The sequence below is a fragment of the Haemorhous mexicanus genome, chromosome W, assembly GCF_027477595.1.
Source record: "Haemorhous mexicanus isolate bHaeMex1 chromosome W, bHaeMex1.pri, whole genome shotgun sequence".
Taxonomy (NCBI): domain Eukaryota; kingdom Metazoa; phylum Chordata; class Aves; order Passeriformes; family Fringillidae; genus Haemorhous; species Haemorhous mexicanus.
Genome location: NC_082380.1, coordinates 6,465,236 through 6,490,103, shown reverse-complemented (window position 1 = coordinate 6,490,103; position 24,868 = coordinate 6,465,236). Strand labels below are relative to the sequence as shown.

Sequence of the window (24,868 nt, the reverse complement as noted above, 5' to 3'; positions counted from 1 at the left end):
GTCTGGGTTATTCCTGCATGTACGTAGTTGTCGGCTTGGGTTAAACCATACCACACCACCTCCTACACTGTTTCCTCTCCCCTGCATTGTATTTTCAGCAGACATCTGGTAAATTGAAGTCCCCTGCAAGAGTAAAGGGTAATTAATGTATGTGAGACTTCTCCCAACTGCTTATAGAGTGGTAGTGTGCACTTCAGGACCCAGAGTATCTTAAAATGTGTTCAGAGGTATTGCTGTGTATTTCTGAAAAGAAAGTAGCTAACCAAGCTTTTCATATATCTGCATCACAAATAAAGAAAAGTTCCCAGACATTTATTTCTGGAATTGTACACCAGGTATTAAAGTACAACAAATAGAAAATAATGCTAAAAAAAAAATAAAAATCAGTGTTTATGTACAAATATTAAAACCAATGCAACAATAGTGACTTCCTCTTGAACATCTGATATTAAATTCATGTCCTGATTGTCACAAAATTTGTTGTTATGCACAAGGTACTTTGAATAAGTGGAATCTGTTTTATTAAGAGGACTATAACCATACCTTCTGTATTTTACAATTGATAGTATTTTCCTTCTTCCAATGAAAAATAGGAATAAAAAAATAGTAACCTTGTCATTATTTTATAAATTACTGTATTTAGTTTCCCCATCTGTAGACAATGTGCTTGTAGTGCTGGGCAAATAGTGTCCCTGTTGGTCAGTTTATACATTAGTTTACATTCAAAGTTGAAATACTTACCTAAAGACTTTGGTTAAATTAAGTACTATCATTATGTTCTACTTGATCTGAAGTTTTCATACATTTTTGATCCTCAGTTTTAAAAGTTAAAAACAGGAAACAATTACACAATTCATTGACCTAATAGTACACAATTTAGTACTTTGACCATGGCAAGAGGAAAACTAAACCTTTAAAAACCTAACATGAGAAGATGACATATGAGTAACCAAAGTAAAAGTATTGCTATAATCACAGCACCAAGTTACACTTCTAAATGAATCAGCTATCCCCTTCAGATTCCTTGTACATTAAAAGGATACATTTACCAACACTGCAATTTCCCATTATGGATTTTTGGTTTGTTTGCATGAAAAACAAGTATAGCAGAGGACAAAGAATTCATCACAGTTTGTTATAAGAATTGTGCTTCACAATCAAAGAACCAAGGCAATATAATTTCTTCATATGGTTGCAATTCAATTTTTTGCATGCTGACTTTCAAAAGACAATTCTTTTAATAAACAGTAACAAGTTCTCCATTTTAAACGTTTCAACTGAGAGAAAAATAATTAAGTCCAGCTTCTAAATGAAAAATTCAATAAATAGCTATTTTACATGGATAAAGTTACTGTGGTACAAATTTATGAATGTCACATCAAGCATGCACAAAAATGTTACTATACACACAAGTAGTCAGAAAATATTGAAATAGATATCTAAAAAGATATGAATAATTAAATATTTACAAAATCTTGCAAATTATTGCCTCATTTTAACAAGGAATTAAAAGTAAACAATAACAGCTAGCTACCCAACAAGCTAAATAAGATCAGCATTTAAAAATCTATTAGACTAGCTGAAATTAATTTTTATCCCATAATTTTCTGAATTTTGGTCAAAAGTCTTTATTAAATAACTAAAGTGTCCATTCAATTTGCTGACAACCCAAGCCTTAGACAAGTATTTGTCTACATTAAGAGCCCAGCAATGCATAGATAAATTGAATATATTACTGCATCAGCTAATGAGAATGGGCATGTTCATTTAAACGCAACTGTTATAAACATTCAGTCATCTGTGTATAATGATTTTTATGCAGACCAGCCACTCACTGTAAACCCATAGACCTGAATGTATAACAGTGAAGGATTATGACCAGTATTTTACAAAATTACATAAAATATGTTGATTCATAAAGAAAAGAAACAAGGTACATAGTTCAGCACAAAACACAGCAGCAAGGAGCTGACAACTTGGCTAAAAATGTCAGAATACAACACAGGGCCAAGGCTATCCATTATTTATTGTGTACTTACTAGAATTCCATATTTCAGATGCATAAGTTAAGAACTGATAACAAAATTATTTTTGTCCACTGTGATAAACTAATTTATTTTAATATGATAAATGTGCTATTGCATAAATGCTTTACTCTTCATTGCAGTGCTGTAAAGAAAACTCCATACACTGCATCCATAACTCAGGATGTCAATGCCATTCACAGTAAGGATAATAAATACCCTCTTCCCTTTCAAATATTAAGGTCACTACTTTCTAATTACTCAGCATAACCTTGAAGCAACTAGTACAAATATCAACAATGCAAGCCTAATCACTTTAATAATCAAAACAAGTTTGTGGCAATTAAATTTGTAATATGATCAATGCAAAGAAAAAGTATGGAGGGAAAGGGGTAATCCTCCTGATGTTCTCCCACAAGAATTAGAGCAAACATTTCAAAGAACACTTAATGAATGGCTAAATTGCACTCAATGGTCAAAATAAAAATTTATTGAGTTTAAATAGTTGCTTTTATGGGAGATATTTTTACTCATCCTTTTCTATTTGATCAAAAGTAGTGAAGTGCTATTTTTGAGCTAATGACTTGCTAAACAAATAAATGCAATCCACACCGAAGAAAAACTTTCAAATACATACTTCAAGGTTTTACTACTTCTATATTAACTAGATAGCCCCTCAAAACTGTAACACATTGAACTGCAGTGCTCCAAACAATTTGTCTTCCAAAATGCAGACTGTTTAGTGGTAAATCCTAAGGTGTGCAGACTGTAGCTTTATACATCAGCTGTCTTAGGAAAGTTAAGTTACACAGGTGCATTAATCTTCAAAGTTGTGGACAAAACTCATTTGAATACAATAGCCTAAAATATATCTGTTTAAGCCAGTAAGTTTAAAGTACACAGATACCTCTGGCAGCATAATTACTTCTGTGTAAGGTAGCCACGGCCTGTAATTTTGCAACAGCCTCCAAGTGTAGGTCTTCATAATTTATTCATGTTATGTCCCTTGTGCTAGCTTCCACCAAGATGAAATTGCTGTTTTTTTTTAAAACTGAAGTGCTCTAGTTTAGTATCACATGAGAGAAGGTTCCATTTAAAAAACATCCTTGTATGTTTGTGCAGTTTAAGTTAAAGAAATCCATCCCTGCGTTTTTAAAAAAAAAAAAATTAAAATAAAATGCTACATTGAGCAGGGATCAGGAATGGTACCTGTAAACACTGTTATTACACTGCATCCATTATGGCAAAAGTAACTGACTAAAAAGCCACTCCAATCAGTTCAGAACTTCCGTGCTGGTTTTGAAATGGTGTCCTCTCTCTACAGGCTTTAAAATAAACTTGAAGCAGAGCCTAAAGCTGAACCACAGAGTTCTCTTAGTTCCAAACTCTGCCAAACATTTCCACATTTATGGACTGAAAAAAGAAATTACTCTTGGTAAATCAAGATATAGTTCTATACATAAAAAGACATCACTGATGTCAAAGTTCAGACTTCCAGTGAAAGATTAAGCAAACCTGATAGTTCCCATCAAGTTTACTACATAAAGTACACACTCTTTAGTTTTCCACAGTCATTCTGAGTGAAGGGCAGTATGTTGGTGAAGAGTATGGGTATTTATAAAACCATTTGTCTCATTTGCAGATAGACTGCTGAAGTCAGCCACTGAAACAGCCATTTTGGCACTGGCAATATGGTGTGTATGGTTCTCAAAGTCCACACCAAGGTTATTTACAGAGACATCATTCATGAAAGATTCTGGGACAGTAATTCCCATTTTCAGTCTCTTTGCAGGTCTTTCTGTCTCCTCACTGCACATGTTCCCTGGGTTTAACTCCGAGTGATAAAAGCCAGTCTCAAATAAATTAAAACAATCACTTTCACCATTGCTAGGCAAGTTAAGCAATTCTTCTGTTCCAACAGGCACATGATTAACTACCGGTGCTCGGGGTAAGCTGTCCATAGGAGGGAAGGCATCATCCAGGCAGTTCACAGCCGAAGTGTGACAGACTGTAGCTACAGTGTTTGTCAGTGCTGGAAAACAGATGAACATAAAATGTAAATGAAATAGTTGTTTATATAGTTACAACAAAAAGTTTGTGGGATTTCTTTGGTTTTTTTTCCCCTTGATTTACCTGTCAACTCATTGGCAGTGATAGAGTTCAGAATGCTTAGCTGTTGATCGGGAATACTTTCTGTTCGAGTATTAGATGTTAAGGCTGAAGAATGTACTGCTCCACCAAGAGCTTCTGCTTCATCTACCAAACGATCCATGTAGTCCCTTTAAGAATATGGCATTCATAATAGGTTATTCAACAGGAAAACAAGGCCTAAAAATGATGATGGATTTATTCTCAGTTGCCATAGCCACTGCAGCTTTACACGGCAATGATGGGAAGAAAAACTTATCTTTTACATTTACAATTTGCAACAGAAAACATATTCCAGGGACATTTTACTTACGTAACTCCAGGATGATGGTTATACCTCTTCTTTCCAAATCTTGTTTGCTGAGCAAAGTAATCATAACGTTCTGACTTTTTCCACATGTAATAGAAAGCCACACACTCAGCAACTGTTCTGGTTCTTACCTAAAAGAGGGCAAGAAGAATTGACAAGATAAATGCAAAGCATTATGTTTTGTCATCTCCCCAGTCCCCATATTCCTGCAATATTGTCACTTTTACTGTTCTAGTATCTGTAACAAACAAATTAAATCAGAAGACCTGAAAAAGAGATCTAGAGTTTTAAATTTCTTTACCAAGAAGGTGATCAAACACTGGAATAGGCTTCCTAGAGAGGTGGTCGACGCCTCAGTGTGTCATTGTTCAAGAGGCATTTGGACAATGCCCTTAGAAACATGCTGGAACTTTTGGCAAGCCATGAAGTGGTCAAGCAGTTGGACTAGATGATCGTTGTAGGTCCCTGTCCTAGGGTGACGTTAGGATGCTGGTATCCCCATTCGTGTGTGTTATTTATGCTGGATATTATGTTCTGTGCCTTTAAGACTGGCTCTGTAGAGTCAAAGTTTTGTTTTGGGCCTCTTATCAGCCACTCGGCAAGACATACAGATAGTACAGTACATAGTGCTGCTTTTTCTGCTTTTTGCCCTGCTTTTCACTTTGCTCTTGCTTCTGCTTTGCTTTTGCTTGCTCTTGCTTTTTTCCCTCTTCTCATTAGTTAATTTAGCTAAACAGTCCAAATTCCTTCCTGGACTGTTTCCCCTTTCCTGTTTGGACCTACCAAACCTGCTCCGGACTAGGACCTGGGAAACACCAAGAGAGAGTTTGTATCTTGTGGCTGCAGCAGCTGCCCCAGCACTGGAGGGACTGATAACAGAGCAACCCCCCAGGAGAGACTTTCTGAATTTGTCATCTTTTTCAGAGTGGTGAAAGAGCGGTGTCATCCGGTATTGTTCATTTTGTGTGCTGGAGGGTGCTGTGCCTGTTAAATAAACAGGTTCTTTCCACTTCTCTCCGAGGAATTCTTCCCGAACCGATTGGGGGGAGGGGCCGTGTGGGTTTGCTTTCTGGAGTGGCCCTCTTTTTGGGGATTCTCTCCCAAATTTGCCCTAAACCAGGACAGTCCCATCCAACTGAAACAGTATATTCTATTCTAAATAATTACTACATCTGTTCTATTGTATACATTATTGTTTTTTAGGTTTGGTTTTTTAAACTAGACTGAAACTGTATCTACATCTGAAGCATTTAAATTCATAACTTACATAGCAATTTTTTAAACTATGGGACAGACTCTGTTAAGAAGTAAAACACTGAGCAACTGAATGACCCAACAGAAGTGAAGCAGAAAACACATTGGGTACTTGGAAAATTCTGGTCCATAGTGACAGACCAACTCATATGCTTTGCAGCACTTTGGAAAAAAAAAATTAAAATTATTTATTTATATCGCTGGTGAATTACTTTTTACGGGTAAGGTCCATTAAAAAATTGAACCACCCAGATATTTAGCATTGGACAGGTTAAGCCAAGTGTTGAACGGGATTCACTGACTGTTGTTGAACAGCAACCACAACCCTATAAAGTTTACCTGAAATACAACAAAAGCACCAGTCTCCTAAAGAAAAGATTTGTTGTGGTTTAACCCCCACCAGCAACTAAGCACCGCATAGCTGCTTGCTCACTTCCCCGATTCAGTGGGATGGGGGGAAGAATTAGAAGGGCAAAAGTGAGAAAACTCATGGGTTGAGATAGTCTACTAATTAAAAAAAAAAATTGCTAAAAAAGAGGAAAATAAAACCGAAGAAAAACCAGCAATGCATAAAAACCCAACTGCTCACTATCAACCAATTGATGCCCAGCCAGTTCTCAAGCCACAGCAGCCCCCACCCACCAACCTTCACCCCCCAGTTTTATTACTGAGCAGGATGTCATATGGTCTGGAATACCCCCCTGTTAGTTGGGGTCAGCTGTCCCAGCTGTGTCCCCTCCCAACTCCTTGTGTACCCCCAGGCTCCTCACTGGCAGGATAGTTTGAGGAGAAACGGCTTAGACTCTACATAAGCTCTGCTCAGCAATAACTAAAACATTAGTGTCTTATCAACACTGTTTCCAGCACAAGTCCAAAGCATAGCCCATACTAGCTACTATAAAGAAAATTAACTCTATCCCAGTCACAACCAGTACAAAACCTCAAGGTGGTATCAAAACATACAGGACATGTACAGAAAATTTGGAAACACACATACTGGTAACTGTACCAAATGATACATTTACTTAATAAAAAAAAAAAAAAAGCCCAATTCCTAATCTTCAGGCACAGAGGAGTTAATCAGAAGCAATTCAGACCAAGATTAGAACTCCTTTGTTGGTCAGAAACCAGAGTACTGATGGATGACTATACCTTCTGAGAACACAAAGAGCTAAGCCCGTTTCTGTAGAATTACACCTTCTGAGTGACAAAAATAATTAAAGATGTATTTCCCCCTCTCACAGACATGGTATGAAAATAATACACCTCTAGGAGAGGCAGACATTAATCTAAATTTTAATATAAATGCATATATGAAAGCAATATCAGCATGAGTTGATTTCAAAGATAATATATTGACTCATGTTGCAACACATAGCTTTTCTAATGGCATCAGAGGCAAAATTAGCATGGAAACACTAAGCTGGTTTTAATATGTTGGCTCTTATTTCACTCTTTTGCATAGCTTCTGAAAAAGCATTGCTTTTACAAACATTCAGCGTCATATCATCTACCAATTCTTCCATTTAACTGTAAAATACTAACCTTGTTTTTCTGTATGAGATGAAAGTCTTTCCCATAAATCAGAAGTGCATGTTCAAAGCTTCTGCATTCTTCTTCTGTCCATGCTGTCATCTCTTCTAGACAATTGCAAAAGTAGCATGATAAACTTATTTTCACTCACTAATCTTTGTGTTGCTAATGCCTGAACATCCAAACACACTCTAAAAAAACCACAACAGTTCAGTTATTTTGACCCATGTTCTTTCCTCTAATGTAAAGATATCCTACCTGAAATCTAGTATTCCTGCTTATAAAGATTCATAAAAGAGTCTGATTACTGAAGTATTTCACCCTGGAGGGCAAAGGACACTCAAAAGGCTTTATTTATTATTTCTTAAGAAGTTTGTCATAAAAAAAACCCCAAGATTTGTTAACATAATTATTTTTCTGAATATTCCTTCTTGTATCAGATACAAACAGTGACTGTTGGAACAAAAGAGTAAAGGAACAACCTCTGACTTTTTAAAGACAGAAGTGAATTTTAGTTTTAGAAATTAAACAAAACAAAAAACACTACGAAGGAATAAAAGCTTTAAAACAAAGTAGCTCAAACTATTTGAGTAGGTCAGTTTTGTCTCAAGTATTGTTGCTTCCCTATCTTGATTATGGCTTTGTGTCTATATATAATTAAGGAGAGATATTTCAGGCATCTTACATTTATACTAGTGATCTGTTCAGTTGTCATTTAAAGCCAATGAGGGTGGAGAACAAAAACCAACCAACAATCACATTTCAAAGCATTTCTGGAAGCAGACACTGGAACAAAGACCTTGCTGCTTTCAGATGAAAGTGATAATCATTCCACTACAAGTCCATTAATTTTGTACTCCTTACTACAGAATTCTCAAGCTTCAAAGAAGAGATCCACGTGTAAAGTCTCACTGTTATGAAATTAACTTGGGAGATGTAGATTTTCAATGCATATTGAGAATAGCAGTGAACTTCAGTGGGTATAGATCATTGCACAATGATTATTCTAAGAGACAGGCATCAACAGTATTATCATCCTCTACCATTTTTAATGAGGATATAAACCCCATCTGACTTGGGGCCTGGGAGAAGATAAGCAATAGTCCTTAAGACAGAATTTGGGTCTCTGACACACAATCTCTCATAAAAGAGCTTTCTGAAACACTGCTCTGATATTCCTTATTGTTCCCTTCACTTTTATCTTAGATACTTAAGCTTTCAGAGTACCTAACTCAGAAACATTTGATTTCCCCTTGGATCCAGGTCTGAGTAAGGAATATCTGCCAGAATACAAACTTATACCAGGGCTCATAGGCCATTTCTGCTTTATGGAACATGAGTCAAACTACAGGACAAATAACTCTTTGCTAAATTATACACTGATTTTTATTTAAGGGAATAATAAAGTTAGGGACAAACAAAATTGTTTTCCACTGTAAACTCAAGCAAAACTCTCCACACTCTACCATAGACCTAGAAAATTATACAGTAGAACCAAGTTTAGGGTTGACATAGCACAATGTTTGCACAGTGATGAAGAGTGGGGCTCACTCATATTATCACCTATGTTCTGATTCTCGTATAAATGTCATTAGTTTATAATTGATCATTATCTCAAAAATGTACTGTAATGTGGGGGAGAACTGCCTTATGGGAACAAAATTACAACTCCCCCCCTTCTCCTCCATCTGTATCATTCTTAAAATTGAAAAAAAAATGTAAAAAAGAAGGAAAAAAAAATGTAAAATTCGATCCTGCAACCTTTATACAAATTGCAAACTTCTCTAGCAGAAATCTCCATCTGGCCAACAGTCAGATTATACCTAATCTGAGTTATATACCTAATGGGAATTATTGAAAAACACCTGAAGGACAACGCGATCAATCACAGCCATCATGGTCAGCACAGCTTCATGAGAGGAAAGTCCTGCTTATCAAATCTGATTTCCTTTTATGACAAGGTTACCCACCTAGTTGATCAAAGGAAGCCAATTGATATAATCTTTTTTGATTCCATAAAGTTTCTGATACTCTCTCCCAAGATCCTTCTGAACAAAATGTCCAGCCCACAGCTGAATAAACACATCACGTGATGAGTGAGCAACTGGCTCATGGGTTGGGCGCAAAGGGTTATAATGAATGGGGTGAAATCAGACTGGCCACCTGCCATTAGTGGGGTTCCACAGGGCTCCATCTTAGGCCCTGTGCTCTTCAACACATTCATTAATGACTTGGACACAGGACTGGAAGGGATGCTAAGTAAGTTTGCAGATGATACAAAACTGTGAGGAGCTGTTGACTCCCTTGAGGGCAGAGAGGCCCTGCAGAGAGACCTTGACCAATTAGAGGACTGGGCAATCACCAACCATATCAAGTTCAACAAGGGCAAGTCCTGGAATGTGCACCTGGGATGGGGCAACCCTAGATATACGGACAGACCGGGGAACGAGATGCTGGAAAGCAGTGCTGCGGAAAGGGACCTGCAGGTCCTGGTCAGTGGCAAGTTGAATATGAGTCAGCAGTGCCCGGGCAGCCAGGAGGACCAACTGTGTCCTGGAGTGCATCAGGCACAGCATTGCCAGCCAATCAAAGGGAGGTGATTGTCCCAATCTGCTCTGCACTGGGGTGGCCTCACCTCGAGTCCTGGGGACAGTTTTGGGCATCACAATATAAGAAGGATATAAAGCTACTAGAGTGTCCAAAGGAGGGCAACAAAGATGGTGAAGGGCCTTGAGGGAAGCCGTATGAGGAGCAGCTGAGGTCACTTGGCTTGTTCAGCCTGGAGAAGAGGAGACTGAGGTCAGACCTCATTGCAATCTACAACTTCTTTGTGAGGGGAAGAGGAGGGGGAGGTACTGATCTCTTTTCTGGTGACCAGTGACAGAACCCAAGGGAATGGTCTGAAGTTGTATCAGGGGAGGTCTGGGCTGGATATTAGGAAAAGGTTCTTCACCCAGAGGGTGATCGGGCCCTGGAACAGGCTCCCAAGGGAATGCTCATGGCCCCAAGGCTGCCAGAACTCAAGGAGCGTTTGGTTGGATTTTTGGGGTGTCCTGTGCAGGGCCAGGAGTTGGACTTTGATGATCCTTGTGGGTCTCTTCCAGTTCAGCATATTCTATGATTCTATGAGTAATCTGTGCTAAAGACATCATGGAAAGGGATGTGCTTATTAATCTGAATCTTAGTCATGTGTTTTCTACCCCCTCCAAAGACATATTTCTTAAAAAGCAGATACTCTCTCTTACCCTGAGATGCCTTTCCATTTGAGCAGTATCTCTCAGTTGCTTCTTTAACATTATGGCTACTTTTGAGTAGTTCATATAGTGCCTATAAAATAGAAGTAGTCTTTAGAAAGAGTTAAAGTTTCCAAATATCCTATATTAATTTCTGAAACAAGCCTTTCAGTGAACATATCTAATGTAAAAAGAGGTTATATCTTTATACAGGATGAAAATGTTAAAATAATCAAAAGCAAAACCATCCAAATATTAAGGCAAGGTTTAATTAAGCAAATGTAAAATATTATATGCAATAATTAGAAAAGCTGGATTTGTCAACATCGTGCCAATTTGAAACATCATAGATCACACTGCCAACATTCAAATACTCAATTTTAAGCATGTGTTTAAAATTACAAATAAGATCCTGACCCCAGTAACATCCAATTAAAAAAAATATTGCTGCCTTTATAATACAAGGCAGAGAAAGAGAACACATTAATTACAAAGCAATGTGCCACAAATGGAACAGGATATAAAATATACTTGTTCATTGTCACGTGTATGTAGTCCTTCAGGAATTCTGCCAATCATATTTTCATTTCCTGCTCTTAAGGAGGTTTCAAAAAGGTATTCTTTAACTTTATTTTCTGAGATCACATCAGGTTTCCAAAGTAAATGGTCTTCATTTTCATAGGCTGTTAAAACAGAATTAATTTATGGCAAGTGTGACACTTTTAAGGCTAGAACATAAAAGGCTATTTCACAAAGAACAGGAATACAGAAGTAATAAAATCAAGCGCTGTCATGCCACTTTCAAATTGCAGCTCATTTTTTCCCCAAAAAGCCTTAGTTTAGACAGACTGCAGTGTGGTATGATGAAGAGATTCAGATTCCATGAGAATGAGATAAGGGACTGGCTCTTGAGACAGAATCTCTACAGAGGAGCAGGTTGTTGACAGGTAGATGATTCAAGTCAAATTATGCATATATATTAATCTTAATATAAAAAAACTAGCAAAACCACTCTGTTTTATTCAGATGTTTACAACAAATAAACTATAGTTTACAATAAAAAGTGTACTTTAAAATTTCAAATACTGCATACAAAATAAAAAAAAAGAGGTGGCAGCTAACTGGTCATTTTCAACTAAAATTTGCTAAAACTTACTTAGCAGAATGGAAATCTAGATCTAAATGTGGTAATTTCTTTTAGCATTCACTAACAACTGAATGCTGTTATCAACTATTTTACAAGCAATCAGGATGTATAGTCCTCCTTCAGAGTATACTGAAATCATATATGCACCTCTTAAGTAGCTTATTTGAAATATATTGGAAATATTCAAGGGTTGGCCTGAACCCATGTCTATGCACACACATTTATATTCTAGATTAAACTAAATCCTTTACTCTGATCAATAGATGTGTTTACACATAATGCTTTATGTACTCTCTTGGCAATATAAATTAGAGTTATTAAATTTGAACACACCCAAGTATAATGGCAGTTCCACTAGAAGAGATGAAGAAGATTCTCAAATCTCTCATATAACTGCAGAAAAGAATATTAAGCTAAGATGAAGAATAAAATTGCATCTCCTCCTAAAGTTCTGTTATTACTTAAGAACACTGAAAACTTTCAAACAGACATGTTACAAGTGTAAGGTTTATAGAAGAGCAGAACTGCTTTCTAGCAGAATTTCAGTACCTGGGACTTCACAGCAGAAATATAAGCCCCTGTTTGCCATCACAAGCTCTTCAGGAAGTACAAAAGAGGCTTCTACAGAATCTTCCACCCTCTCCAAGCATTACTGAGCTCAGCTTCAATCTCCATTATCAACCAAGACAACCCAACACTTTTTGCTAGAATCCATACCTGATATTCAAGAGGAACTCCTCAGGCTCTCCCATCTGGGAGACCTCTTTGCTCCTGGCTATGCCAGTGAACAATACTCTCTCTGGTTCTCTCTTGCACCAGCTTGTTCCAGAGAAAGTTGTCAGATTAATGCGTTCCTGAGCATCCTCTGGTTATTGGCCCTTCTCTAGTTCTTGACCAAGGAGAAGTCAAGATGTGTAAATAGTAGAAGGACTATTCAGCTAAAACTGGTTTTCACTCTTCTGTTTCTTACAACCAGTAAGCATCATGCTCAAATCATAGAAAATAGAAAACTTCCATAGATCTCTTAAGCAACACAAGAGATGTTAATTTGCTAATGCTTCCAGCCAGTGAAGTTTTCTAAAGGTACCATATAAAACTCTATTAAATAAAGTTATTTCTTCTACTCTGGCACAATTTCAGTTTTTAACCTAAATTTACACAGCAATAACATCATACTTAAAACACTGTTTTTTTTTTTTAAGACAAGGTATATTGAGACCCACATCTTCTACTCATGCTATGGAAAATTCAAATAGTTCAATGCTTTGTTTTTCATAACCATTTTGTAACCCACACTGTCGTACTTACTAAAAAAGAAGCAAAGAAAAATACTGAAGATCTTCAATGCAAACTTACATGTTCATAGCCCAGTTATGATATCTTGATAAAAACATTTACTTCTTCACCCAGTTTGTTGCCTCCTAATATTGCTAGATACTTCAGAATTAACACTGTAACCCACCCTCCTATGTTTTCTCAAAAATATCCTCTCAAAGTTGTAGAATCACACTTTTAAGATATAATTATGTGGTTGTATTACTTCAGTTGACTAGGGGTTTTTTGGTTGGTTGGTTTGGTTTTATTAACTAAGTCATTGATTTTATCTTATTAATTTAAATAACATTTTCCCATCAGCTGCTATGTATAAATATAAGAACTAAAACAGAATAACTTACCCTTTTCATTATTACTGTATCTGCCGAGGTAAGGTGGAATTTCAGCCTGATACTGTGAACCAACCTTTATTTCCTGAAGATGTAACAAAAATCATAAGGGTATTAATATTCTGTGCATGGAAGCATTACAAGGTCCATTAACATGGGATTTTGAAGATAATTTCAGAATTAGGGTACTATTTTAGATATGTACTATAAATTTTAATGCATTTTTTTAATAGTAAAAGTTTTCTTAAATTTTTCTTAAGATACAGTTATTACCTTTCTCAAATCTTCAGATGAATTACCATTGTCTGCCTCTATGTCTTCACCATCTGATTCCTTATCTCCATCACACGTAGTGTTTGCTTCAGACACAAATAAGTTGGCTTTAGCCAGGAAGAATTTTCAGTTCAAACACAGAACTACAAGATATTCTTTACTTTTGAAAGGAGCCCTGCTTTTATTCTGGAAGACACTCATCACCAGTCTGTTGATCTACATTTCTATCAAACTAGAATGAAGTCAGAAAGCATTGGTGCTTGCATTTGCAGAACTAAAACATTTACCATTATTGCAAATAAGACAATATTTTTAACAGTCAAAATGAAATTAGTTAATTTTTCTTTATTGATTTTCTTCAATAAATGCTTACACCTTATAGAAAAGGTATGAGAAAAACAGAAAACTTCCAGGGCCATGGGTTAATCACAAAGAAAGTTGAAGGTAAGTCTTTATTACCTACTGAAGCCTTTCATCTGAAGTTTTAATTGACATTCAAAACATTATTTTAAACAAGGCTACCTCAGCAAGGACTAAAGATATAGTAGATATACAGAAAACAGAATAAGCAAAAGATAACAAAAGACTGCTTACTCCTCTTAAATATTTTTTTCCTTAGGAAGAAATACAGCAGAGCACTCCCAGTAATTAAAATACAGTACTCCACAGAATAACTCATATTTTAGAATTTGGAACTCTGTGGTTCTGGGTTCTGAAGTAATTCTATTTTTTAATTTTATCCCCAGCAGAATGGAATCTATAGTTCTGATAAGAGCTATTTCATATTCTCAACTTTCAGTAATAACATGTTCATAAATAGGGTTTTAATTTTAGCTTCATCACAACTAAATAGAATTGTCAACATCAAAGACAATATCCAAGATGATAGACTGAGGCTCCTCCTCTGTAGTCATTACTAGAATCACCAGTCTATCTCCTTTTGCTGTTAGAAAGAGGCAAGAAGCTAACATGAATGCGTGAAACAGCAATATGCCTGGATAATAATATGCAATTACTTTTTCCAATGAATCCAAATTTAACAAAATTGCCTGTGTTAAACATGTTTATCTTAAAATTGAATGTTATTTTAAGAGACATGGACAGGGATGAGAGGAAAAAAATATGGAACTGTCAACAGCACAGAAAACTGACATTTCCCTCCCTGACATGGTGGATATTTGATGTTAAAATGCCCAATCAAAAGTTCTAATAGAGAGCGAGCAACATTCTGATAGAAAAACCACAATAGCTGAAAGCAAAGATGACTGTTTCTTAATCCCGAGTAAAATGAAGGGGCTAATAATTCTTTCCATAAAGTTGCCACACTTTCAGTGTCATATTCATCAACAGTTCACAAGCAATGTTTAAGTGCCAGCAAGATTGGGGTTTGCTTAAAAAATTATAATGCCTTTTTTTAAAGTTTTTTGTATCTCTCTCAAAAATGCCTTATATTACACAATCAGCAGCATGCAAAGGGCTACAATTGCTGATGATTGAGACAGCACGTGCCCTTTATCATCCCCTTTCTCTAGAGGGATGAAGTCCCCCAGGAAAAGGTCAAAATACTTGCCAAATTAAAATTGTGATAAAAATCCTCCACATTGTCTATTGCAGTTCATTTGTTCACTGGTGTACTAGAGTTGGAGCAATGAGGAATATCTTGTCAAGGTTGGATAATTGAACCAATAGTTCTTGGATCTTTCCCATAATAGTTCCATGGGTAGTGAAATTTTGGTGGTCATGGGTTCATAGGCCCCATCCCATATAAAAACACTGGCTCATGAACTCCTATGGAAAATCATTGAATATGTGAAGGGAAATAATCACAAAGAAACCAAATTCCAGTTTACATTCATAGGCTGAATAGAGGAGTCACTGGCTTAAAAGCAGCAGCAAAAATTTTAGTAGAGAAACACTAAATTTAAAAGAACAGGTTACATATTCATGCCATTCATGAATGCAGAAAATTACCAAGAGTGTTCCTTGACACACATTAACTATTAATTATGAAAGGCTACTGTATTTTTAGAAAAATTGTGCTTGTACTTCGAGCACCATATTAAATATAGGTCTTTTAGGTAATCAATAATACCAACCAAAGACAATATTTATGTACAACATCCAGCAAAGCACTGTTTTTCAATCCCACTCTGCAATTCTGATATTTTAAACTAGAAAGCTATATAGTTTATAATATACGGTAAGACTTTATGAGTACTATTATAAAATTAGGTTTCCTACATCTTAATGGTCGAGGAAAGAAGTCAGTAGCCTCATGTGAAGTAACTGATGGTGTCAAGTCATCAGCAGAGGACTGCGTTTCTTCATCATCACCTGACAAGAGGTCTTTAGCTATTTCCTCCTGTATCATTAAAATAAAAAAACCCCAAAATTTTAGACAGACTATTAAATATAAACTGGTGAGCATTTAGATTCAGCAAATTGTAAGTCTTATTTATTAAAATGAATTATTTTACCATCAGCAATTTTAGCAGACTGTTAACTATTAAAAAGCTAATCCACTCCTAATTCTCAAAACAAATATAACCATTCATTTCAGAGTTGAACACAGAGGTTTATTTCCCCCTAGTCTTCTATTAAAATAAATGCACAAGTAGTAACCCCTGCAGGCATCAAATCTCAGATGTTCATCCAACTGCTTTAAAATAAAAAAGTGAGTGGAAACATTTTAAATTCTGTCATTCTTTACATCACAGATACCCCTTAAATTTGGGGGGGGGGGGGGGGGAGGTGTGTGTAATGGGTGAACAAACAAAATCTCTAACCAAAAGCCAGGCACTTTCATAGATTTTTTTCTGAGAAGAATTACAGATAATTGACAAAAGATAATAAAGTGGGGGGGTGGGGGGGGGGGGGTACGGGGGGCAAGAACATGCTTCCTCCACTACCAGACATGCTTGAGCCCCTCTATAGTGATTAGGGAGGCAAAGAACTGTATTAGACAAGAAGCCAAGTACATTTCTGTAGCCTCAACACAATGGTGACTTCTAATGAGAATCAGATGTGCAGAGCCATCATTATACTATACTTTCTGTGGTTTATCATTTCATCATACTTAAGGAAATTAAAAAAAAAAAGACATGCACTTACTACCTACAGATTTTATAATACAAACTACTAGCTGCATGCCTTATAGCCAACAATCAGATTCATCTCAGAATTCAAAGTTAGCCTGTGAATCATAAAAAATGTGGTTTCATGTTTCTATATTCAACAATGCGATACATATAGTAATTGCACAGAAAACAATCTCTCTCACCCTCCAAAGATGAGATTTTTATAAATTATATGCATTTGAAAGAAATATTCCAAAGCACCCAGTAGTGCACTTTTCAAGTTATCCACAAAGGTTTGACACATGACATGTATGTTTGAAGCCAGAATTATTATTTCTGGACATTGCATACATTAAAATAAAATACAGAACTTTTCAGAAAAAATCCCACTTCTATGAAATAAAAAAAAAATCTATTTAAAGTTCTTTGAATGTGTTTTAGAAGAACCACTACCTTATTCATTTCTCAATTGTAATAATATAATCCCACTAAAGTTGCTATGCATTTGTGTGATAATTATAATTAAATCCAGATCCTAAATATCTTTGAAAAAGAATTAAAAGTACAATCACAGAATCATTTAGGTTGGAAAAGACCTTTAAGGTCATTGAGTCCAACCATAAACCTAACACTGCCAAGTCCACCACTAGTACAGTAACTCTTAATTGTATGGTGAAATTGACAAAGATATGTATTTTGTCACATCAAGAGACAGTGAAATATAAGTTAAGGTCACACGGATTTCTACTTTTAAACTGTAATACAGGGGAAAACAGTTCTGACTTACTTTATCTAGAGTCATATCTGGAAGCTCATCTGCAAGTTCACTTGGAGAGCTATCCACACTGGAACCAGCCATAACTGGAATTGTGGGTTCATAGCCATAAAATGCCAGCAAATCTTCCAACGGCATGTTTCCTTCCTAATACAAGATTTACAAACATTTCAACATATTGCCAAATACTTGTAAACAGTTCAGGCCTAAAAGGATAAGACATAGTTTGAAAAACAAAAGTAAAAAACAAACAAGAAAAATTTAATTTAAAGCAGGAATCTTGATTAAAAATCTAAAATATTTTCAGGCATGAGACTGAAATAATTCATAACTGTGTATCTTGGCATATAATGAAGTCACATTAAACTATTGAAGAAAACCATTTAGTGGATGAAACTAAAGAGTAATTATTAAAAATCTGCTCCTTATCTGATTCACACTGTAGAACATGATTTGCCTATATTTCTTCAAGACAGAAGATAGACTAGGAACATTAACAATGCCCTTACAAGAAATGCAGAAAAACCTGAAAGCTTTAGTCCTATATAGTTACAGCTGCAAAGTGTCCAAAACACCACAGAAATAAACCAATGTAGCAATCTTTTATCCCTCCTTTCCATCTTCTGCACAATACATTTTATAATTACTGTAGAGAAGGTGGTGTAGCTTAACCCCAAGCAGCAACTAAGTACCACACAGCTGCTCACTCACTCCTCCCCAGTGGGATGGAGATGAGAAATGAAATGGTAAAAGTGAGAAAGAAACTCATGAGTTGAGATAAAGACAGTCTAATCTTTAAAAATAAACTTTTTTTATTTTTTTAATGCAAGGAAAATAGGAGAAAAAAGAACCACAACAAGACAGAGGTATATAAAACCCAAGAAAGACAAATAATCCAAATGAAAACAATTGCTTACCACCAACCAACTGATGCCTAGCTAGTCCCTGAGCAGTGGCTTCCCACCACCATTCAGCTACTTGGCTTGTTTGATCATGGCATACATTTAACATTCATGGATAACCTGTGCAGTGGCATTAAGTCAAGTTGACCTCTCAATCATGAGCCCATTTGTATGCTGCATCCCTTCCTATATATCCTGAAGTGCCATGGGCCCATTACGCTATAAATAGGTTACCCTTCTGTTCCCAGTTCAGATCCACCTGAGCCATTTCAATCCCAGCAGCCTGATCCACCTGCTTATTGTTTCAATGTTCTTCAGTGGCCTGACTCTTGAGTACATGAGCATCTACGTGACATACCTTCACAACCAGGTTCTCTGCCCAAGCAGCAATATCTTGCCACAATGCAGCAGCCCAGATGGGTTTACCTCTGCACTGCCAGTTATCCTGCTTCCATCGCTGCAACCTCCCCCACAGGGCATTTGCCACCATCCCTGAGTCAGTGCAGAGATAAAAGTATTGGCCATTTTTCTTGTTCAGCAATATTTGCAGCCAACTGGACGGCTTTCACCTCTGCAAACTGACTCGATTCACCTTCTCCTTCAGCAGTTTCCACAACTTGTCATGTAGGACTCCACATGGCAGCTTTCCAACTTTGATGTTTTCCTACAATATGACAGGATCCATCTGTAAACAGGGCATATTGCTTTTCATTTTCTGGTAGTTTATTATATAGTGAGGACTCTTGAGCCCGAGTCACCTCCTTTGTCAACACTGAAGTTTTGACCAGTTCACAATCACTTTTAGAATTCCTGAGCAGTTGGGGTTTCTCATTCAAACCCATTGTATGATCAGTGCAACCCACTTACTCCACATAGCATCAGTTGCATGATGTGTAAAGGGGACCCTGCCTTTGAACATCCAGCCCAACACAGGAAATCAAGGTGCCAAAAGGAGCTGTGCTTCAGTACCAACTACTTCTGAAGCTGCTTGAACTCCTTCATATACTGCTAATATTTCTTTTTGAGGCTGCCTCTTCTGATTTGCTCTCCTTCTCCCTGTTAGGAGAAGCTTCTTCATCTCTTACTAAACAAGTTGACTTCTGCTTCCATTGTTTCTGCCTCTTTGGAATAGCCAGGGCATCTTTTTCTTTCCCCCCATATATTCTATCACTTCATCAGGATTCCGCACTTGTTCAGGACTGAAGTTCCAGACCACTGGAGGTGTTAACCTTTCTAGACACCTGTCCATATTCTCCCATATACATGCCTTGCCACCCATAACCACACTGCCGAAGGGCCTGGGTCATATTCCTAAATAGCTTGTTAACCTTATGAAAAGCTGAAGTAATATTCCTAAGAAATACAAATAGAAGCATTTAGACTACCAAAGGATGTTCAAGATACTGAAGAGTTATTGTAACAAGGGAGAAAACATGACAAAAGGTGGTGGTGAAGGTGCCATTCTGTATTACCTCCACACAAAAAAAAAAAAAATCTCTCAGAGGAAGAAGTATAATTCTTAATTGTCTCCAGGAGATGATACCTGAAGTACATTAATCTTCAGTACAGAGCCCAAATACCAGATTAAGCTCAAGGCCAGTATTTTAATAATAAATCTTGCAGGCAAAACATCACTAAGCACTACAGAGCATTAGCAAACTGCAAAATCCAACACCAATCTTGAACACATACAGCAGAAAAAGAGCTAGATAAGAGCATAGATCAGACAAGCTAATGTCGAGAACAGATAAATCAATATCATGACCAGCAAATGTTAACAGATGCAAATTCTTCCTAATGTTATGGTCAAATCTGTTAACTCAAACTACTTGTGCCCTGTTGTGTCTTAACCCTGGATGGCAACTAAACACCACAGAGCCGCTCCCTCCCTCCCCCATGGGATGGGGGGAAGAGAATTGGATGAGTGAAAAAGAAACTTGTGTGTTAAAATAAAGACAGTTTAATGTTTAAAAAGACATCATAATTTTTTAAAATTGTAAGGAAAAGAAAAAATAAAAAGAGGGGGGAAGTAAAACCCAAGAAACACAAGTTATCCAAATGAAAACAATTGCTCACCATGAACTGACCAATGCCCAGCCAGTCCCTGACCAGCAGGGCAGTGTGAGAAGCAGAAAAGGCCTTGGCTCTGTGTAAGCTTTGTTCTGCACTAACTACAACATCAGTGTGTTATCAACACTGTTTAAGCACAAATCCAAAGCATAGCCCCATACTAATTACTAGCAAGAAAATTAACTCTCCCAGACAAGACCAGTACAGAAAGTAATAGGAGAAAAACAGCTAATGATACAGAGGCAAAAATCAAGAGAAAGGCTTAGTTTATAACTTCTTTTTTCCAACAGCTTTTGATCAACTATTTTACTAAATATCATTGTACTTGCATCCTAAAACATTTAATAAAACAAACCGTGGAAATTTTCTTTAGTTACCTGATTCAAGTTATCAAATAATTAGGAATATTTTCCAATAAATTTATACCTTTAAAAGTTATATTACCTTAAAAAAATTCTTGTTGAACTTATACACTGATTAAGCTACTTGTTTTCTTTAATCAACTAAGGTCTTAGTCCTGCAAAGACTTTTCACAATGGGCAAATGCAAATTCATGTCCAAGTCTTTCCAGGATTGGGACATCAAGTACTAAAGTATTTAAGATGAGTGGCTCTCAGTTCTTTTTCCTTCTTTCAGAGAAGCAATAGGATAATTTTGTGGAGTACCAACTCCATTTCAACCACTAGACTTGGCAAGCTGCTTTGCTATTATAACTCCAAGTTCATAATTAGCAAAAATATAACTGTAAAAGGTAGCAAGGCAAAACCAAAACAAACAAAAACCCCAGAAGTTAAGAAAATTTGTTTTTAAATGGACTACAAAAGCACAGCCTCCTATTTAATGCTAAAAATTACACTTCCCTGGAAGTCTGTTGATCAAAATCTGCAGTTACGCTGAGTGGTGTAAGTGGGTCACTGAATGGTAATGCAAGCAGCATCAGTTTGTGGCTATTTAGCATTCAGCAGGCATTTAAAATGGGTGATGCACTGACACAGATGAACAAGAGGTAGAAACAGAAAAAACATGTAATTAAAGAATGAAAAAAGGAATAGGAAAAGCCAAGGAGCACGCTGGTTATTTTGTACACCCAGCAAATGCCAAACTGATGAAACTGAGATACAGAACTACAATTTATGTAGCAAATGAATGTGAAAAATGTGTAAAACAGGACTGCGCTTCCAGATTGGAAAACCAAAATCTGACCGACAGAATGAAACACAGCTAGCTGTCACTTAATGTTCAATTGAAATTTATTTCCAACTTATAAAACATAGAAGTGACAAGTGATATTAGATATTAAGACTTTAAAATCTGCTTCAGTAATTTCTTTTCCAAAGTGAAAAAGTTATTAAATGAAAAAGACCAATCTGAACTTAACACTAATAACTTTGAGAAGCTAATGTCAGCCTTTTTGTGAGGAAGCACTGCTACGCCCTAACCAAACACGATATATTTTTCTTAAAAAAAAACCAAACCAAAACAAAACAAAAACTCCAAAGGTATTTTGCAGAAAATTGCATTATGCTATACAAACTAATGAACAGGTTGAGTGTTATCTTCACTAAAAAGCTACAACATATATGGACATTTAGGAGAGAGCAAGTCACTCTTACCTTTTCTAAATCTTCAATTTCAGAGCTGAAATTTTTGTTTTCTTCCATCATTTCCTCCTCTTCATCAAGAGTTCGTTCATCATCATAATCATGTACCAGCATTTCAGCAGAAGGATCAAAGTCATGATCCTCAGAGGATAAAGAGCCAACTATCAAAAAATCCTAATTTGAGTAATTTTTTTTCTATACCAACATATGAAATTACAACACAGAAAAAAATAAGGTTGCATGAGTCTTTACATACATAGTCAGAACTCTCAATGGAATAAATGTAACAAATTCGTAACTACCTGACAAATTCAATTATTTTAGCTGGCCTTCCCTTTTTGTATTGTAATAGGTGCAGTTTTCTCTCTTGCAGTATAGAGTACTTGGGAAAAGTATCTAAACTACTGAAACAAAGTTTCAGAAAGTACAATAACAAATTAATACTTTACTGAATAAAATCTTGTTTTAAAGATCCTGGAAATCATCATTAAAGTATAACATCCACATGTCACAAGATTTCAGATGCTGCAAGACACTGATTTATAGATTCAGATTCTATTTATATTATTTTTATGGTAACTAGCATAACTTTTTACTGATTAACAGCTAACTTAGGTTGCAAATCAGTTTCCTAACAACAGCAAAATAAGCAGCAAGACTCACTTCAGATTAGTCTCACAGATGAGATCTTTTATTAAAACTAATTTAATTCTCAGTAATTGATTTAAAAAAGAACAAACATAGCAGTTTCAATAAATATAGAGGGAAATATACCAGAAATAACAAAACATTTCTAATGGATCCCAGTAATTAACAAGTCATTATGACAGCTCTGTGGTCCAACAGACACTATTTCATTACCCAAGAGGATACTCATAAGTCATAAAAAAAAAAATACTGTTGTTATTTTGAGTGCATTTGTTAGAAAGCACTATATTCAACAAGTTTTTAAGATGCAAATATTCTGTACAGCAATGTCAGTGTTCTACAATGAAAATTACTGAAATGCAGGATTGCTTTGTTTTTCAGTGTTCACTTTCTTAAGACTTTCATGATGGAGGAAAAAAAACAGACTAGGATATTTCTTTTTCACCTCTGGTTTCCCCTTCTAGTTCTTACATACAAGAGCTCAGCCAGTGCCAAGAGCAGGTACACAGAAGCAAATGCATTCCCCAAATATTTTTCAGGAGTAGCCCTGCTGATGTTAAATAGGCTTTCTTGTGTAAATATTCCAAAGAAGCTTAACAGTAGTTAAAACCGTAACAATTACATATCATTATGATTTAAAATATTTTCTGATGTTATCAAGAAATCAAAAATTTACATAACCCTGCAATTAGCAGCAGCAGAAGTGATCTCTCTCCAGGCTATGTAGCTTTACTGAGATGCTGTCTTAAAAATACTACAAAACTTTATTTTCATTTTGGGTTCTGAGCAGCCAATTACTAACTGTGACCAGAGGTAAGGGAAGAACTCCCCAGAGCACACCTTCTCTTAAAAATCAGGCAGGCAGTTAGTTACATGAACATGAAGTATTAGGACAGCTACGAGGCAACAGAAGGTAAGTTAGGGAAGGAGGAGGAAGGAGAGAGCAGCATGCAGGCAGCAGGCTAGGTACTGAGGCAGAAGGCAGGCAAAGACGAACCTGGGCTCGAACTCCCAAAGGAAGCCTGCAGGGAAAGAAAAGAGTGAGGTGAGACACGGGCTCCGTCCAACCCAGCAGCAGGTAGGGAGTCTCCATTTCATGCCCCCTCCCATCCCCTCCCCCCCGGACCTGTTCCCTTCCCCCGCCAGCCCCCGCCCTACTCGCCCCTCCATCGTGTTCACCCTCTCCTATCCCTCCTTCTCTCGCTCGTTCCCTGCCTATCTCTCTCCTTTTTTCCTCCTCCCCTGGCAAAAGCCCCCCAAGGAGCCTCGCCTGACCCGGCACTCCCACTCCTTCCGACCCCGGCGGAACATGACAGTGGCAGGCAGAGAAAGCCGGACTAGCCGCCTCTTCCCCGCTGCCAGGCCAGGGCTCGCTCTTCCTCCCTCCCGCCGAGGATTTCTCCACCGTCCACGCTGCGGCGGCACCGCCACTGGCCCGTTCTGCGCTCTCCGTGGCTCGGTGCAGCGACCGTGCGCCTGGCCACGGCTTGTCGGCCGCCCGCGGGCGGCGAACTCGGGACCCGCGCTGCGCGGCACCCGCCGTGCGGCCTAGTCGCGCAGGCTCCCTGTGCCCAGGCGTTACAGGTCGCCTCGCTGGCCACCCCGCGTCACCGAGCCGTCCCAGAAGCGCCTTAAGGGGATGGTGAGGCGGGTGAGGAAGGCCCGCCAGCAGCGGGACCCCGCAGGTAACCAGCCAAATTCCGACACCCCAGCCCGCTTTCCCCACTCACCTCCGCCATATTGGGACGATCGAGCTGAGCAATAGCGTTGCGCCGAGTGCCCGGATTAGGCCGCTAAGCCAATGGCAGCCGCCGAGTTCTAGCCGAACTAGACAGGGAGCGAAGAAACTGAGAGATCGGCAGGACTTAACTGGGGCGGAGGAGGTAGTGTCGAGACCCCGCCTCCAGCGGCGCCGTGGCCTCCCGCCCTGGCTAGCGAAGGCGCTCTGCCTGCCCGGCCTGGAGAGGGCGCTGGACTCCCGCCGCGGAGCTTAGACTTGAGGGGCGCGGCCCCGGCTGCTGTCCTCGCCTCGCCTCTCCGCCCGCCCGGGGAAGCCTCGGCCAGCAGAAGCTGCTCGTCACGGGGCGAGGTGAGCGGGAGTCGCTGGGGCCCTGAGGCCGGCTGGAGCCGAGGTACCTCGGACGTCCCCTGGTTTGGGCGCCATGCCGCGCCTGTCTGAATCAGCTTGTCTGTGACTGCTGCGACTTGC

At 37.8% G+C, this 24,868-nt stretch overlaps 1 protein-coding gene across 5 annotated transcripts; it reads right to left on the bottom strand.

Moving 5' to 3' along the window:
• Positions 1 to 291: 291 nt before the first annotated feature.
• On the bottom strand, positions 292 to 24,572 carry LOC132341428 (mesoderm induction early response protein 3-like). Of its 5 annotated transcripts, none has more exons than XM_059873000.1 (14): positions 24,390 to 24,572; positions 23,657 to 23,681; positions 22,024 to 22,172; positions 18,933 to 19,004; positions 17,451 to 17,585; positions 15,828 to 15,948; positions 13,587 to 13,672; positions 13,326 to 13,398; positions 11,034 to 11,185; positions 10,515 to 10,596; positions 7,282 to 7,373; positions 4,486 to 4,613; positions 4,158 to 4,303; positions 292 to 4,056 (listed from the first exon to the last, which is right to left on the bottom strand). In XM_059873000.1, exons 1-14 carry the CDS (start codon positions 24,396 to 24,398, stop codon positions 3,596 to 3,598), a joined length of 1,731 nt encoding a protein of 576 aa, XP_059728983.1. In that variant the 5' UTR covers positions 24,399 to 24,572; the 3' UTR covers positions 292 to 3,595. The 5 variants fall into 5 exon arrangements, with proteins under 5 accessions (XP_059728983.1, XP_059728982.1, XP_059728984.1 ...); XM_059872999.1 differs by having other exon boundaries at positions 7,282 to 7,376; positions 24,390 to 24,571; XM_059873001.1 differs by lacking the exon at positions 18,933 to 19,004 and having other exon boundaries at positions 7,282 to 7,376; positions 24,390 to 24,569.
• Between the last annotated feature and the right edge of the window lie 296 nt (positions 24,573 to 24,868).